At 49.6% G+C, this 13,536-nt stretch overlaps 2 protein-coding genes across 2 annotated transcripts; both read left to right on the top strand.

Annotated features, from left to right (window-relative positions):
- Positions 1 to 305: 305 nt before the first annotated feature.
- LOC143011007 (low-density lipoprotein receptor-like) lies at positions 306 to 2,168 on the top strand. The gene is made up of 7 exons (XM_076163649.1): positions 306 to 393; positions 474 to 587; positions 707 to 826; positions 988 to 1,113; positions 1,308 to 1,511; positions 1,688 to 1,856; positions 1,950 to 2,168. Exons 1-7 carry the CDS (start codon positions 306 to 308, stop codon positions 2,152 to 2,154), a joined length of 1,026 nt encoding a protein of 341 aa, XP_076019764.1. The 3' UTR covers positions 2,155 to 2,168.
- A 542-nt stretch (positions 2,169 to 2,710) lies between these two features.
- On the top strand, positions 2,711 to 13,387 carry LOC143011376 (uncharacterized). Its single transcript, XM_076164231.1, has 30 exons — positions 2,711 to 2,816; positions 2,989 to 3,207; positions 3,373 to 3,681; positions 3,771 to 3,989; positions 4,096 to 4,242; positions 4,366 to 4,620; positions 4,731 to 4,967; positions 5,068 to 5,334; positions 5,496 to 5,936; positions 6,095 to 6,214; positions 6,439 to 6,603; positions 6,741 to 6,956; positions 7,061 to 7,290; positions 7,383 to 7,512; positions 7,595 to 7,788; positions 7,904 to 8,090; positions 8,248 to 8,460; positions 8,552 to 8,732; positions 8,854 to 9,055; positions 9,155 to 9,319; positions 9,407 to 9,628; positions 9,726 to 9,953; positions 10,116 to 10,250; positions 10,331 to 10,532; positions 10,621 to 10,746; positions 10,922 to 11,029; positions 12,001 to 12,237; positions 12,379 to 12,679; positions 12,802 to 12,904; positions 13,213 to 13,387. Exons 3-30 carry the CDS (start codon positions 3,567 to 3,569, stop codon positions 13,276 to 13,278), a joined length of 5,412 nt encoding a protein of 1,803 aa, XP_076020346.1. The 5' UTR covers positions 2,711 to 2,816; positions 2,989 to 3,207; positions 3,373 to 3,566; the 3' UTR covers positions 13,279 to 13,387.
- The last annotated feature ends 149 nt before the right edge of the window (positions 13,388 to 13,536 follow it).

Genomic DNA, 13,536 nt, shown 5'->3' with positions numbered 1-13,536 from the left:
ATGGAGACTGTCTGGATGGATCTGATGAAATGGACTGCGTTGGTATGTGTCCCTCAGAATTTGGTCAAGTTTGGTGTTAATAAATTGTTTAAGGTGAATCAATCCTGAGCCTGCGATGGAAAGAACAAACTCAAAGGTGTTTTCCAGCTGTGGGCTCTTCGGCCTGCCCGCCCGGTCGGTTTCCATGTTTGGACTCTGTCGGCTGTGTCGATGCCTCGGCCCGCTGTGACGGGCTGCGCCAGTGTCCCACTGGATCAGATGAGGAGAACTGTACAGCTTCAGAGGGATGTTTGGATTCAGACTGGATGTGTCTGAACCATATCTGCATCCCCAAAGAGCTGCGATGCAACGGACTGAATGATTGTCTGGATAACTCTGATGAACAGGACTGTGGTGAGGAAAGGAGGGATTTGACATATGCTGTATACTGGATGGCTGAAATGACTAATTTGGATAATTGCCTCTCCACACAGGTCCCTGTGGTGAGGATGGTGTGCGGTGTCCTGAGGGCAAATGTCTGTCTGCTGCAGAGAGGTGCGACGGGACGTTTCACTGCTCAGATGGCAGCGATGAACCCAGAACCTGTGGTGCGTTTCTTTGATTTTACACAAATGAACTTTTCCTTATAGCCACGTCCAGGAGGAACCTTCCATCTCCACATGTAAAGGGTTTACAAGCTAGAAGGCTTCATATTGTGTCTCCTCAGGTCGAATCTGCTCCATTGGCAATGGTGGCTGCAGCCACGTGTGTGTGGATGAACCGTGGGGAGTTCTGTGTGCGTGTCCCACTGGATATGAGATCTCCACCAATGCAGCAGTGTGCAGAGGTGTGTGTGCGGGGGGAAATTTTGCAGTTTTGCGAGGTTTTGCCATTGAAGACATTCTGGCCAAGCAGTTATGTCGATGTTGTACTATTAAGAAATAACCGTTCACTTGTGCTCTTTTGATGATCAGCTCATGATGTGAAACTAAATCTGACTCTCCTCAGATTTGGATGAATGTGCTCAACCGTTTGCTCCCTGTGCGCAATACTGCACAAACACTGTTGGATCCCATCGCTGCCGCTGCAGGAGAGGTTTCAAACTGAGTGGAAACACTGCGTGTCTCGCTACAGGTGCAACAAATGCTCCTTCAAGTTGGGACAGAAACCTAAACAGTTACTTCAATTGCTCAAATGTTATTGATATTTTATGTTGATGAAACGTGTTTGGTGTCTGTCCATACGTTTATCTGCATTTATCTCAACATACTTTGTTTCACTGCATTACTGCTGCCAGTACGTCTGTCCTGACTCGGGATTCTTTGCAGGTAACGCCACCAGATTGCTGACACTGCAGAGGAGCTCTTTAGGGCTGTTGAACTTAAAATCCCAGCAGTTTGAGGTCATCCAGAATCTTGGCTCGGAGCCCGTGGCTTTGACCTTTGACCTTCTCCGAGGCCGATACTACTGGGCTGACGGCCAGGGCAGACTTTTCCAGACTGATGGAAGGAGCAGGACGATGATCTATTCTGGTCAGTTTAGCTTTAGAATGACTCGGTGACACGGGAGCGCTGGATGGTAATTAGGTTATTGGTGCTTCAGCATTCTAACAAAGCTGCAATTACATTTCAGTTTGATAAGAAATGTAGCATCGTGACGTCATTCACAGTTACAGATCTTTGAAGTGATTGCATTCCTTCGTCATTAGGGCAGCCTGGGATCAGGGGCCTTGCCTGTGATTGGCTAAATGGGCACCTGTATTGGACCAATCAGAAGACTCAGGCAATCTACATGGGTGCAGCTGACGGCAGTAGCTACACAACACTACTGAGCAAAAACATCAGCCCGTCTGAGCTGGTGCTGCTGCCTGTGGAGAGGTGAATGTTAAAATGCTTTTTTTGATAAAATATCATAATTTGTGATCCCACCAGTGTGGCTCTTGTTCATGTTCTTTGGTTTCTACGTCCCAGCTTGATGATCTGGATCAACGCAGGCCCGGGTGACAGGGTGACACTGGAGAGGTCTTCGATGGACGGGTCTGACCAAAGCCCCTTGGCGGTGCTCACAGCCCAGTCTGTCCACGGCCTCACTGCTGACGTGGCTGCCAGGAGGCTGTACTGGATCAGTGATTTCAAGAAGGTCAGAACGAAGACACACAATGTGCACTGGATTTAATAAAACCCCGTGGTAGCCTAAAGACGAGCTACCAGTAAGGCTGCACGAAAACACCAAATTTCTATGCTTTATTTCATTAAATCGGCACCTTTCACAATGTAATTGCACATTTTAGTTTTGTATTTGGCTTAATTAGGCAGCCCAGTCATCCTGTAAACCCTTTGGAAAGCCTGTAGTGATTGTTGAAGTGACAGAATGCTTCAGTTACTCCTGTGTACAATGAGCATAGACCCATTCCATTTAGTCTGTAGAGACGGTGAGAGTGGATGGGAGCGGCCGCTACTCCTTCACAGGACTGTTCAGCAGACGACCTGCTCTGGGTCTGGCTGTGTTTGAGAGCTCCTTCTACTGGCTGGACGATAAAGGACTGTGGCAGACCCCACAGAACCAGCCCACCCAGAAGAACTTCATCTGGAAAACTGCTCTGCCTGTGCTGACGCTTTTCCACGAGCTCCAGCAGCCTCAAGGTGCTGGCTTCTTTCTTTATTACAGCTCCTCTTCATGTTTGTGAGTATTAATCTCTCTGCTCTCTTGCTGATCAGATTCCTCCGCGTGTATTAAGGCTCCGTGCAAACTCTGCCAGCTGACCAAAGGCAACCCAGCTGGATTCACCTGCGCTTGTCCAAACACCAAAGTTCTTTTACCTGATGGGACTTGTGAATGTAAGTTAACACAACATTGGTCTATTCTCCATCACTGTAGTACTATACAGCGAGTCCAGTAGTTAACATGGTACTAATAATAATTAAATTCAGTTTTATGTTGATGGAACTGGAATCATAGTACTTTTATCTTCTATGTGATGAATTTTGTTTTTTTCTTTGTGTCCCTCAGATCCGAGGTTTGTATATGCCACAACTACAACTGTCAACCTATTGGAGTTCAAGGAGCGAGAGTCCAGTAAAACCCTGCTGTTCACCACGGAGGACAGCATCCTGTCCTTCGATCTAGACTGGTACAAAGGCTGGCTGTACTGGGCCAACCAGACCGGCCACGTCCAACGCACCAGCCTGACCCAGGTCAGGACTGAAGCGGTCCCCATACTTCTGCCAGGTTAAGTGCTGATCTTCAATCTGCTGAAGTGTGTCACTGTTGAACTATCTGGTACTTTTTGCAGCGACCATTGTAGTGAATCATTACTGGAAACCAATTTGCCTTTCAGTCACATTCAGCTGTCGGCACATGCTGTTGGCTCATACGTGTTGCTGTCCTCTTTAGTTTGTCTAATAAAAGTGGACCAGAAGACCGGAAGCCTTTATTGGGTGTCATGCGACCAAACCTGCGTCGGCGTCACTGCACCGGACCACAGTTACCCACGGCAACTGTACCACACATCCAAGGAGATCCGGGACTTGTACGTGGACTGGCTGAGGGGTGGGCTTCTCTGGCTGGAGGAGGATCGCATCTTCAGTATGAGCATGTTTGGAGGAGAAGCCAAGGAGCTGCTGCACTTAGCAGAGGGAGTCAGAGGGAGCATCGCCCTCGACATCAGAGGCAACAGTTTGCTCTGGAACTCAGACAAAGCAGGTGAGAGGTCGGCTGAGAATCGCATTATAAGCAGTTATAACTCTACAGAGCTATAAAGTTGGTCTGGTTCTGGTCTCGCACATTTACAGGACTGACGGCGATGAGTTTGCTGCACAAGCAAAGTCACCAAGCTGGAAGGCGCTGGAACTTTTCCGGGTCGGTCGCGGGTGCCTTTGAGCCCTTCCTGTTGACCTTTTCTGGTGATGGCATGACTCTGTGGGACCGCCGTGATGGGACCCCCATCCAACACGTGGCTGTGGAAAACAATGTAGTTGGTGTGATGGCTGTGCTCAAGGATGCCAAAGCAGGTCAGAGGAAGCTGGTTTGAGTTTTTGTGCATTGTGTAAAGTGAATGAATAATTATATCAGTCATATTTTGATGTAATGGTGCAATGATTATTTTTTTGCGCACAGTGCCGACTGCTCCGGTCTGCAGGGATCCATCTGTGCTTTGCAAACCCACATCGGTCTGCCTCTCGCAGGCCCAGCTGTGTGATGGGAGAAGAGACTGTCCTGATGGGATGGACGAGCACCTTTGTGTTACCACGTGTCCCACTAAAGGTTAAATACTTGAATTTTGTTCACTGAGGTCCACGTGGAAATTGGTAATTGTTTAAATTAGCTCTGAATGAAAATTGGCATCTTAATGTCTCACATTTTCCTTTCCACACTTGCTCACCTCAGACTCTTTCAAGTGCAACGACCGTAGAAGCTGCGTCTCCAGGAAGCAGGTGTGCGACGGACGCTCTCACTGTTTCGACGGCTCGGATGAAGTCGGCTGTCCGACCGTGGCGGCTCCTGTTTCTGTGGCTCGGGCAGACGGGCTGAAGTGTCGTAGGGGCCTGTGGCCGTGTAGAGACGGTACGGAGTGTATTGTACACAGTCACGTGTGCGACAAAGAGGTGGACTGCAAGGACGGATCAGATGAAGAAGACTGCGGTAGGCTCCTTCAACCACTGTAATCGATAACATTTTTTGTCCTTTGCTGCTGGAATTTGTAGGTGTTAACTCGAAATGCCCTATTCAGCTTTGTCATCTTAAATTTCCAGAAGCCACAGAACCGACACAGAGCTCAACAACACCAGTAGTGGATCGAGCGCTCAAAGTATCTACTTCTACCAAACCTACTGCTCCTCCGACTCGGCCAGCCTGCTTCAGCCCGTCAGTTCTCTGTCCACATTCTGCTGCTCACCTCTGCATCTCCCCCAGGCAGCTTTGCGACGGCTACAGGGACTGCCCAGATGGCTTTGACGAAGAGAACTGTGTGAAAAGGTGTCCCTCCAAAAGTAAGACGTACATTCTTCATCAGATTTTGAAAGGTATCACTCCTTGGAATGTGTGAGCAAATTGCTGAAGTTCCTTTTGATTTCCTGAAATCCATCACAGCTGACTTCCGTTGCAAAGATCGTAGGAGCTGCGTGTCCGAAGCTCTGGTGTGCGACGGTCGCTCTCATTGCCACGACGGCTCGGATGAAGTCGACTGTCCCACCGTGGCTTCTCCTGCAGCTCGGCTTGACATCCTGACTTGTCGCAGGGGCACAAAGCCGTGTAAAGACGGCACAGAGTGTGTTTTATTTGACCACGTCTGTGACGGAGATGAAGACTGTCGGGATGGTTCGGATGAACAGGGATGCCCAGACGCCTGCAAACAAGGTGGCGTCACTTGAAAGTGGAAGTTGGCGTAATTTTGTGATGTTTTTGATGACCCTAAAGTGTTAAGGAACACAAGAACAGATGATGTGATCTTGTGTAATGCTTCATCTGTTGCTCAAATAGTAATAATTCAGTTGTACCGTCACCTGTACTCCACCCAGGCGAGTTTCAGTGCACCCACGGAAAGAAATGTATCCCTGAATCTTTGGTGTGCGACGGGACGGCCCAGTGTCGGGACCGGTCTGATGAGCAGGACTGCTGGGAATCGAGCAAGAGCTGCGAGTTTCGCTGTGCTGATGGCAAACGCTGCATCCCCAAGAAGTTCCTGTGTGACGGAGAGAGAGACTGCTTGGATGGCACAGACGAACTTGATTGCAGAGAGATTTCCAATGGAGGCTTTCAAATAGGAGGAAACCGGAATACATGGAGACCCACACAGATGCATCCGACCCCCAGCCCAACCCCCTCAGCCTGCATCGCCCCTTCAGTTCTCTGTCCAGGCTCGTCCGTGTGCATCGCTCAGCATCACCTGTGTGATGGACAGAGACACTGTCCGGATGGCTTCGATGAACAGGACTGCCTGGTCCAATGTAAAAACCCAGGTGAGTGCGAGTTCTAAAACCTGTTTATTGATTCATCCAGACATAAGGCCCACTGCATTTGGGAGTTGTGCTACATTGGAGTTGGGCCCTAGCCTACTTCGATAGGCGTTTCCATGATAACCGTCCTGGTGCACTAACTCCTCCTTGCTCCACGTCAGGCGATTTCTTGTGCAGTGATCGGAGGAAGTGCATCCCCAGCGTGGAAGTGTGCGACGGTCGCTCCCACTGTCCTGACGGCTCAGATGAGACAAAGTGCAAATCGGAGCATCCTACTGCCTGTAAGCCACACAGCCACACACATTGTCCAAGACGGCACCAAAGTATCTTTCACATGTGCATTTTTTTCACTTTGGGTTTGTGATATTTGGGGCATAAAAGAAGTGCATCATCAGCATATAATGACACCAGGGATGGTTGGGCATTAAAGGGAAGTAACTGGTAAAAGATAATTGCAATATTTTCTGATTTAATAATCATAGACATCAAATTTCTTCCTGCCAAGCCTCATATTTGATCGAGTCCAGACCGTCTCCTGTGAAGTGCCGCGCTGGTTCCAAGCCGTGTAACGACGGCTTGGAGTGTGTTCTGTATAGCCATGTGTGTGACGGAGAGAAGGACTGCAAGGATGGATCAGACGAAGAGGGCTGTGCTGCACGGTGCACAGCAGGTTTGTTACCGCCACCAAGGAGGATATGTTTTTGGATACACTTGTCCGGCGGCCAAATCCAACGGATTTCATGCCGCCTTCTTAGTTTTGAAGTAACGCCCGAGTCTGAACATTGGAGGTGTTACTTTCTCCTTCAGCCGAGTTCCGGTGTTCTCATGGGAAGAGATGCGTCCCACGGGAGCAGGTGTGCGATGGGCAGAACGACTGCCAAGACCAATCTGACGAGACGGACTGTGAGAAAAAGATGGAGGGTTGCCATCGCCGCTGTGACAACAACAGCCGCTGCATACCTGAGAGCTTCCTCTGTGACGGAGAGAGAGACTGTGCTGACGGGTCAGACGAGCAAAACTGTGGTCAGTGATTTCTGGAGATCAAAAATGAAAGGAAAAACTATCAACTCATCCCCACGACAACTGTAGCCTGAATCCTTTTATGTATCAATCTTGTCTTTTTACAGGTTTGGTGGCTTGTTCAATCAGCCAATATCGCTGTGAAAGCGGTCAATGTGTGTCTGAGGCCATGAGATGTGACGGATACGCCGACTGCAATGACCACTCTGATGAGGCGGGCTGTGCCAGACCCCCGCGCTGCCCGGCTGAGCTCCGATGCCCACACACCCACGAGTGCCTGCAGAAAGAGTGGCTCTGTGACGGCGAAGACGACTGCAAAGACGGTTCAGATGAGAAGGTATGGATCAAGACCAGGGGAGGGGAAGGAGAGGAAGCGTTCCTCCCCACGAAGCGTTGGTCGCTGGTGAGATTGATCTGATTTGTTTCCAGAACTGTGAGATGCCGACGGCGAAGTGCAGGGAACACCAGTGGCAGTGTGGGGAGAGCAGTCAGTGCATCCCGCTGTCCTGGAGGTGCGACGGGAAGAAAGACTGTCACAACAGCGCCGACGAGAACAAATGTACACAAGTTTAAACAAATACTTACCAATGTGACTCAGATGGTTTGTCCATTAGGTTTCATGTGCGAATGTGTCTTCATAGGCAGCCAGAGAAAATGTCCTGTGCACCTGTTCCAGTGTGGCAGCGGGGAGTGTGTGGACCCCAGCCTGGTGTGTAACAGGGTCACAAACTGTGCCGACAGCTCAGATGAGGGGGCCGGATGTGCTCAACGCAATTGCACCAGCCCGTCAGCCCCTCAGTGTGACCACCACTGCGTCGGCACCCCTAGTGGACCGGTCAGTGTGCGGCAGATGGGACGGATGTCTGAACTGTCACAAACCTTTCATATGTGGGGAATGTCTGAGCCAAGCAGGATAAAAGCTTCATCTTTGTTTCTTTGTCATTTTGCAGAGATGTTACTGTGCCTCAGGTTTCAGATTACTCTCCAGTGGAGTGTCCTGTGTGGACATTGATGAATGCAATTCAATGCCACGTGCCGTATGCAAACACACCTGCCTGAACACCCGAGGGTCCTATGTCTGCCATTGCCACCCTGGATTCTTCCTGGAGCCAGACAACAAAAGCTGCAAGACAAAAGGTTTTTCCTTTGTGCTTTCTAATCTATACATTTCATACTGTTCATGTATATTTTTGATAATGTTTTGCAAATGAACCAACACCGGAGCCTGCATAGTAGGCAATAATCTTATCGTATGTAATGGTTGGCTGTCTACGCTGTTCCCCTCCGTCTGAAGATGAGCCGTTGCTCCTGGCATCTGTGCAGTCTGAGCTCTTGCTGCTGGGCGTCCACAGCGCCACCCTGCGTATCCTCTCGTCTGCCAACCGCCCGGTCCTTTCCCTGGACTACGACTGGGCTCAGCAGAGAGTTTACTGGCTGAGCCCGGACTACGAGAGCATCCGCTGGGCCAGCGTGAAGAACTCCAACAACACGGGGACGTTCATCAAAGGTGGGGACACGAATAAAGATCTGGGAAAGAAAAGTAGGCAATTAAAGCATTGTGAGAGAATCAACCTTAAATGTGGCCGTTCTCCTTGCAGGGCTGAAGTCCAACATCATTGCGGTGGACTGGGTGGGTAAGAACCTGTACTGGGTCAACGGGTTGGTGGGCCAGATTCTGGCTGTGCAGCTCAGCGACGCCACAGTGAGACCTCAGGACTACACGGTGGTGCTGGGTGACCTGGAACAGCCGAGCTCATTGGTGCTGCTCCCACACCGAGGGTGAGCTGCCTGAGATGTTTGGATGTGGAGTGTTCTGGATTTCTCAACATTCCTCAATTCAGCCTTTGGACTTCATTATATTACACGGTGAATCTTTAATTGTTTTACATACTCTTAACAGGATGATGTTTTGGTCAGAGGTGGGCAGCACCCCACAGATCGAGTGCTCTGGCATGGACGGCTCAAAGAGGAAGGTGGTGGTGAGCAAAGGTCTGAGCTGGCCGGTCAGTTTGGCCTTCGACCTCCTGGATAACCGGGTGTACTGGGCCGACGAGAAGCTGCGCTGCATCGGCTCGGCTTCTCTAGACGGAGATGACGTCAGGGTAATTGATGGGAGTTGATGATTTAGAAATAAAAAAAGGCTTAATTTCAGAGGCCCGTTTCTCAGTAGTTGTTTGGTGATGGTGCTGATCTCCTCCAAGATCCTCCAGTTAGCTGAAACTCCAAGTCCTTTTTCGGTGGCGGTCTTCAACGATCGCCTCTTCTGGTCCGACACCAAGAGGAGAACCATCCGCTCGGCTGACAAGAACAGTGGGAAAGAACAGAAAGTTCTCGTGAAAAGACCAGGACAACCTTTTGGACTAAAGGTGAGGCTCCCAATTCTCTCGGCGATCTCTCTTGATCCCTGCAACACTTGGATCTGAACCTCTGTGTGACCCCCCCCTTTCCTCCAGTTGATGCACGCCCTGTCCCAGCCGGCTATATCCAGCCCATGTGACCAGCAACATTGCTCACACTTTTGCTTCTTGGCCCCGGTGTCTCGTGGCACGACTGGAGCTCTGGCCGCAGTTTGTCGATGCCCGACCGGTCTGCTGCTTTCCAAGGACAAGTTGACCTGTTCTATGCCCGTGGAGTCGACCTTCATCATGCTTTTGTCTCCTAAAGCCGCCACTCAGGTGCAAACCCTAAAATGGCCTCCAATATAGGAGGTGCGTATAATCCCCCGGAATGTTTAGCTCAGCTCTGCTTGCTTGTGTCCTCTCACATCTGCAGATTTACTTGCACTCCATGCGTCGCGATGGCATCGGGCTGAAGAAAATGCCAACCAGCCGCGTTTTAGCCCTGCCAGGCATAAACGATGCCTCGGCGCTGGACCTGTCCATCGAGGAACTGTCCCTGTACGTGGCGGACGCATCTCAAGGGTCTGTGGAAGTGCTGAAACTGAGCGGCTCCAGGTCCAGACAGGGACTGACCCCTGCTGGACAGATACTGAAGCTGAAGGTGGAGAAAGTTATTCTAATCTTAGAGTATAGAGGAATTCTTGATGTGTATATCATCAGCAGTGTGTGGGACCATTTTTTAATTGTTTTGCAGATTCCGTCCAACAGTTCTGTAGTTGCTGATTCTAATTCTAAACGCCCCCCCTCTGTTGTTTTTCCAAAGGACGACTCCGTCACAGCTCTGGCGGTCGATTGGTTGACGTCTAACATCTACTGGAGCTCTGAACAGCGGCCTGATCTCCACGTGACCTCGCACCAGAATAGCTACACCACGTCACTGCTGCAGCGATCCCTGCAGGTGAAAGAATCCGTCCCAGATCCACTTCCTCAACTTTTTCTCCTCCTCCTGGTCAAACGGATCCTCACGCTTCCTTTCAGGGCACCACGTCCATCGCACTTCACCCCCCCTCTGGGCGACTTTGCTACACGGCGTTGGTGGTGGCAGGAGGGAGGGGCCAGCCTCAGGTGGACTGCGCCTACATGGACGGCCGAAACAAGGAAGTGCTGTGGAGGAAGTCGCGTATTCCCACCTCGCTGGTCTTTGCCAATAAGGGAACAGTAGTCTACTGGGCCGACGCAGGCAAGTCTCTGATTCTACTGCAACGACACCTTAAAACATTTTACTGCTGCTTCTGTATGCGTCTCCATCCTGATTTATCTTTGCTCAGGTGAAGGAGTGATCAGCTCTATCGGGGTGGACGGTTCAAGATACAAACAATACAAAGTGGGGCCGGGACTGCTCGTTTCCTTCACACATACTGAGAACTTACTACTCTGGGCCACGCTGGACAAAGGTAGGGCTTACTCTCTTCCTCAGAGGCCTTCAGTATCATTTCATCTGTCTTTGCCTTCCTCAGACAGCAGAGGGTGTCACAGACGAGCATAACAGACATACTTGGATCACTCAAACTCTGTTGTGTGCTTCAAAACAATCTTCCCCTTGTTTTCTATCTCACCCTAATGTTGTAGATGTCACCAGAATGTGGTTCAGTGATGGTCTCCAGCCTAAACAGCTGTGGTTTGAGATCAAGACCAGCTTGGTGGAAGTCAAAGCCTACAGCGCCGACAGCCAGTCTGGTAGGTCTCCGCCCTTTTGTATTGCAAGATAATCAATACTACAAGTTAACGAATTTGAATTGAGACAAAAGTAATGACTGAAGTCTAAAATAACACTAAAACTACACTACCTGGTTCAAATGGATATCACAGCTTTGTCGTAGTGAAAGCAAGGCTGGTTTTACTGGAGGGCACAGATGGTGGAATGTTTAACTGATAGTTAGGTTGGATAAAAAAGCTTTGAACACAGCTGCACTTTCTGGAACATGCAAGTGTTTCAGAGTGAGGATTCCACCAGCAAAATCTACAACAAGTCACATTCTTTGGCTTTCAACATCTTCTATTATCTCTTTATCTCCTATGACCCAGTTTTTAAGACAGGCAGGAGACACTTTAATGTGTGACTGCAATTAATCAAGGATACTATCGTTTAGTGGCAGTTGGTTCATTCTTTGCCAAGTGCGTGATTCCTGCACACATTTAGATCCTCAGGCCACACTGTCGCCTTCATATCCAAAAATGAAGGCAACCCAAACCAGTTTTGCTCCGTCAGAAGTGGGAGCTGCCCGTTTTGTTTTCACTTCGGCCCGTCTTTGTGTCTCGCGGCGACAAAGACACAGCGCCGCGGGAGTGTTATCGGACGCTCAATGCTGAATATAAAGACTCGGCGCAGGCTGAATAGATGGCGGAGTGATGCGATACCTGCAGAGAGACGAGGCTTGGTGAGCTGTGAGACCTCTGTGATACTGGGAGAAAGCAGCCATGAATGGAGCCCTGTGATGCCCCGACACTCCCTCTGTTTCCCCTGAGCTCTCATACAGTCTGTGCAGTGTACACACATGCAAAGGTGATGCTTTCAAACAACTAGTTAGTGTTTATGCTGACAAATAAGTACATGTATGCACAAATGAATCAATTGCAGGTTCACTCAACTGCATTTGCTTTGTTAAAGCGTCGCTAAAAGGATTTCATTTCTATCAATTTTCTTCCAGGAACCAATGGCTGCTCAAACAACAACGGGGGCTGTCTGCATCTGTGCCTGGCCCACCCTGAGGGGCGGACCTGTAAGTGCGGGCGGGGCTTCCGCGGCGTGAACGGCACGTCCTGCCTCGCCCTCCCGCCCTGCCCCGTCGGCGAGGAGCCCTGCTTGGATGGCAGCGGGTGCGTGGGCGGCTCGAAGCTTTGCGACGGACACGTGGACTGTCCGGACCAGTCAGACGAGCAGGACTGTGAGTTTTGATAGAAATGGAGCACAAGTTGCAAACTTGAGGCAGTTGTAGCCTTTAATCATGCATATGAACAAGGAATGGATTTGGTTTCTCCCTTAGCAACATGTTTTGTAATAACTGAGCCTCAATATCCTTTTTCAGGTTTAGACACAAACTCGGCCTCGTTTGGCACAAGATCCAATAATGTCGGCCCCCTGCAGTCTTCCTCCTCCTCTACTTCTGGGCTCTCGGTTGGAAAAGATTCGATGCCATGCGACCCCCAGAGCTGCAGCGGTCACGGCGCCTGCGTCACAGAGGGCAAGGTCACTCGATGTCAGTGCAACTCCGGTTATACAGGAGAGTTTTGCCAAGAGGGAGGAACCGGACACAGTCACGTGGGGGTGATCGTGGGAGTCTTCGTTGTGGTCGCTGCGGTGATGGCCAGCGTGTTCGTTGCAAAAAGGTCAAGAAATTTAAAGATGTAGTGTAGATTTAAAGATAAATATATTATAATTGAATTCAGTTTATTCTGATGTCTTCTGCTGTGTAACGCTCTGAAATAAGAAAGTCTCTTCCTCCAAGCAGGCGACAGACGGCGTGGCCCCTGGTCAGACGCAGATCCATGGAGAAGGAAACGCTTATGGCCAACATGGGGCTGCCCTGCGAACAGTTCGGACCAGAGTCTGAGGTAAACAACAAAAGTCTGAAAATCCACACATCACTGTCGGGAACATTTGAGATCTTCTCCACAATTATGAAACCAGCATGTGGTCAGATGTGGGAAGAGACGCCTGCATGAGGAGAAGTTCCCCATTATATTGACCTAAAGCCAGTTGCATTGAAGTCTATTGGAATCTAGTGCAGATTTCTGCTTCTTAATTATTAAATGAACTTTTCTCTAATTGTAGGTGGATACTTTTCTGCTGCACATTCTCTTTTTGTTGTCTGTAATGTTTCTGTTCACTCTGGACATTAGCGTCTCCTCTCGTCTTCCAGGAGCTGGAGTCTCCAGCAGACGTGAAGAACCCCCCGCTGCTGTCAAAGTCGCTGCAGCACAAGTAGCTTCTGCCTTCCAGCTGATCCCGTTATGGAGTCAGCATGTCTGGTCACGAGTCCAAACACGTTGTAGTTTCTTCTGGTGCAATAAAAGAGATGGAGGATGAATGAGAAACCTAAGCTTGCTTTTGTTTTTTTTGAAAATGGGTAACAAACACATCTCAGGGTTCTCATGAGACACTGAATGTGTTTGCCTTATTGCTTATTTGGCTGCAGTGATGCCAGCAAGGAAACAAGTGTTTGAACTTAAAAATGTAAAATAAA

This window comes from Genypterus blacodes, unplaced genomic scaffold, assembly GCF_046128005.1.
Source record: "Genypterus blacodes isolate CSIRO-AG114 ecotype Tasmania unplaced genomic scaffold, CSIRO-AGI_Gbla_v1 ptg000133l_1, whole genome shotgun sequence".
Lineage (NCBI taxonomy): Eukaryota > Metazoa > Chordata > Actinopteri > Ophidiiformes > Ophidiidae > Genypterus > Genypterus blacodes.
Note: the sequence above shows the minus strand (reverse complement) of the source record. Positions and strands in the feature narration are given on the sequence as shown.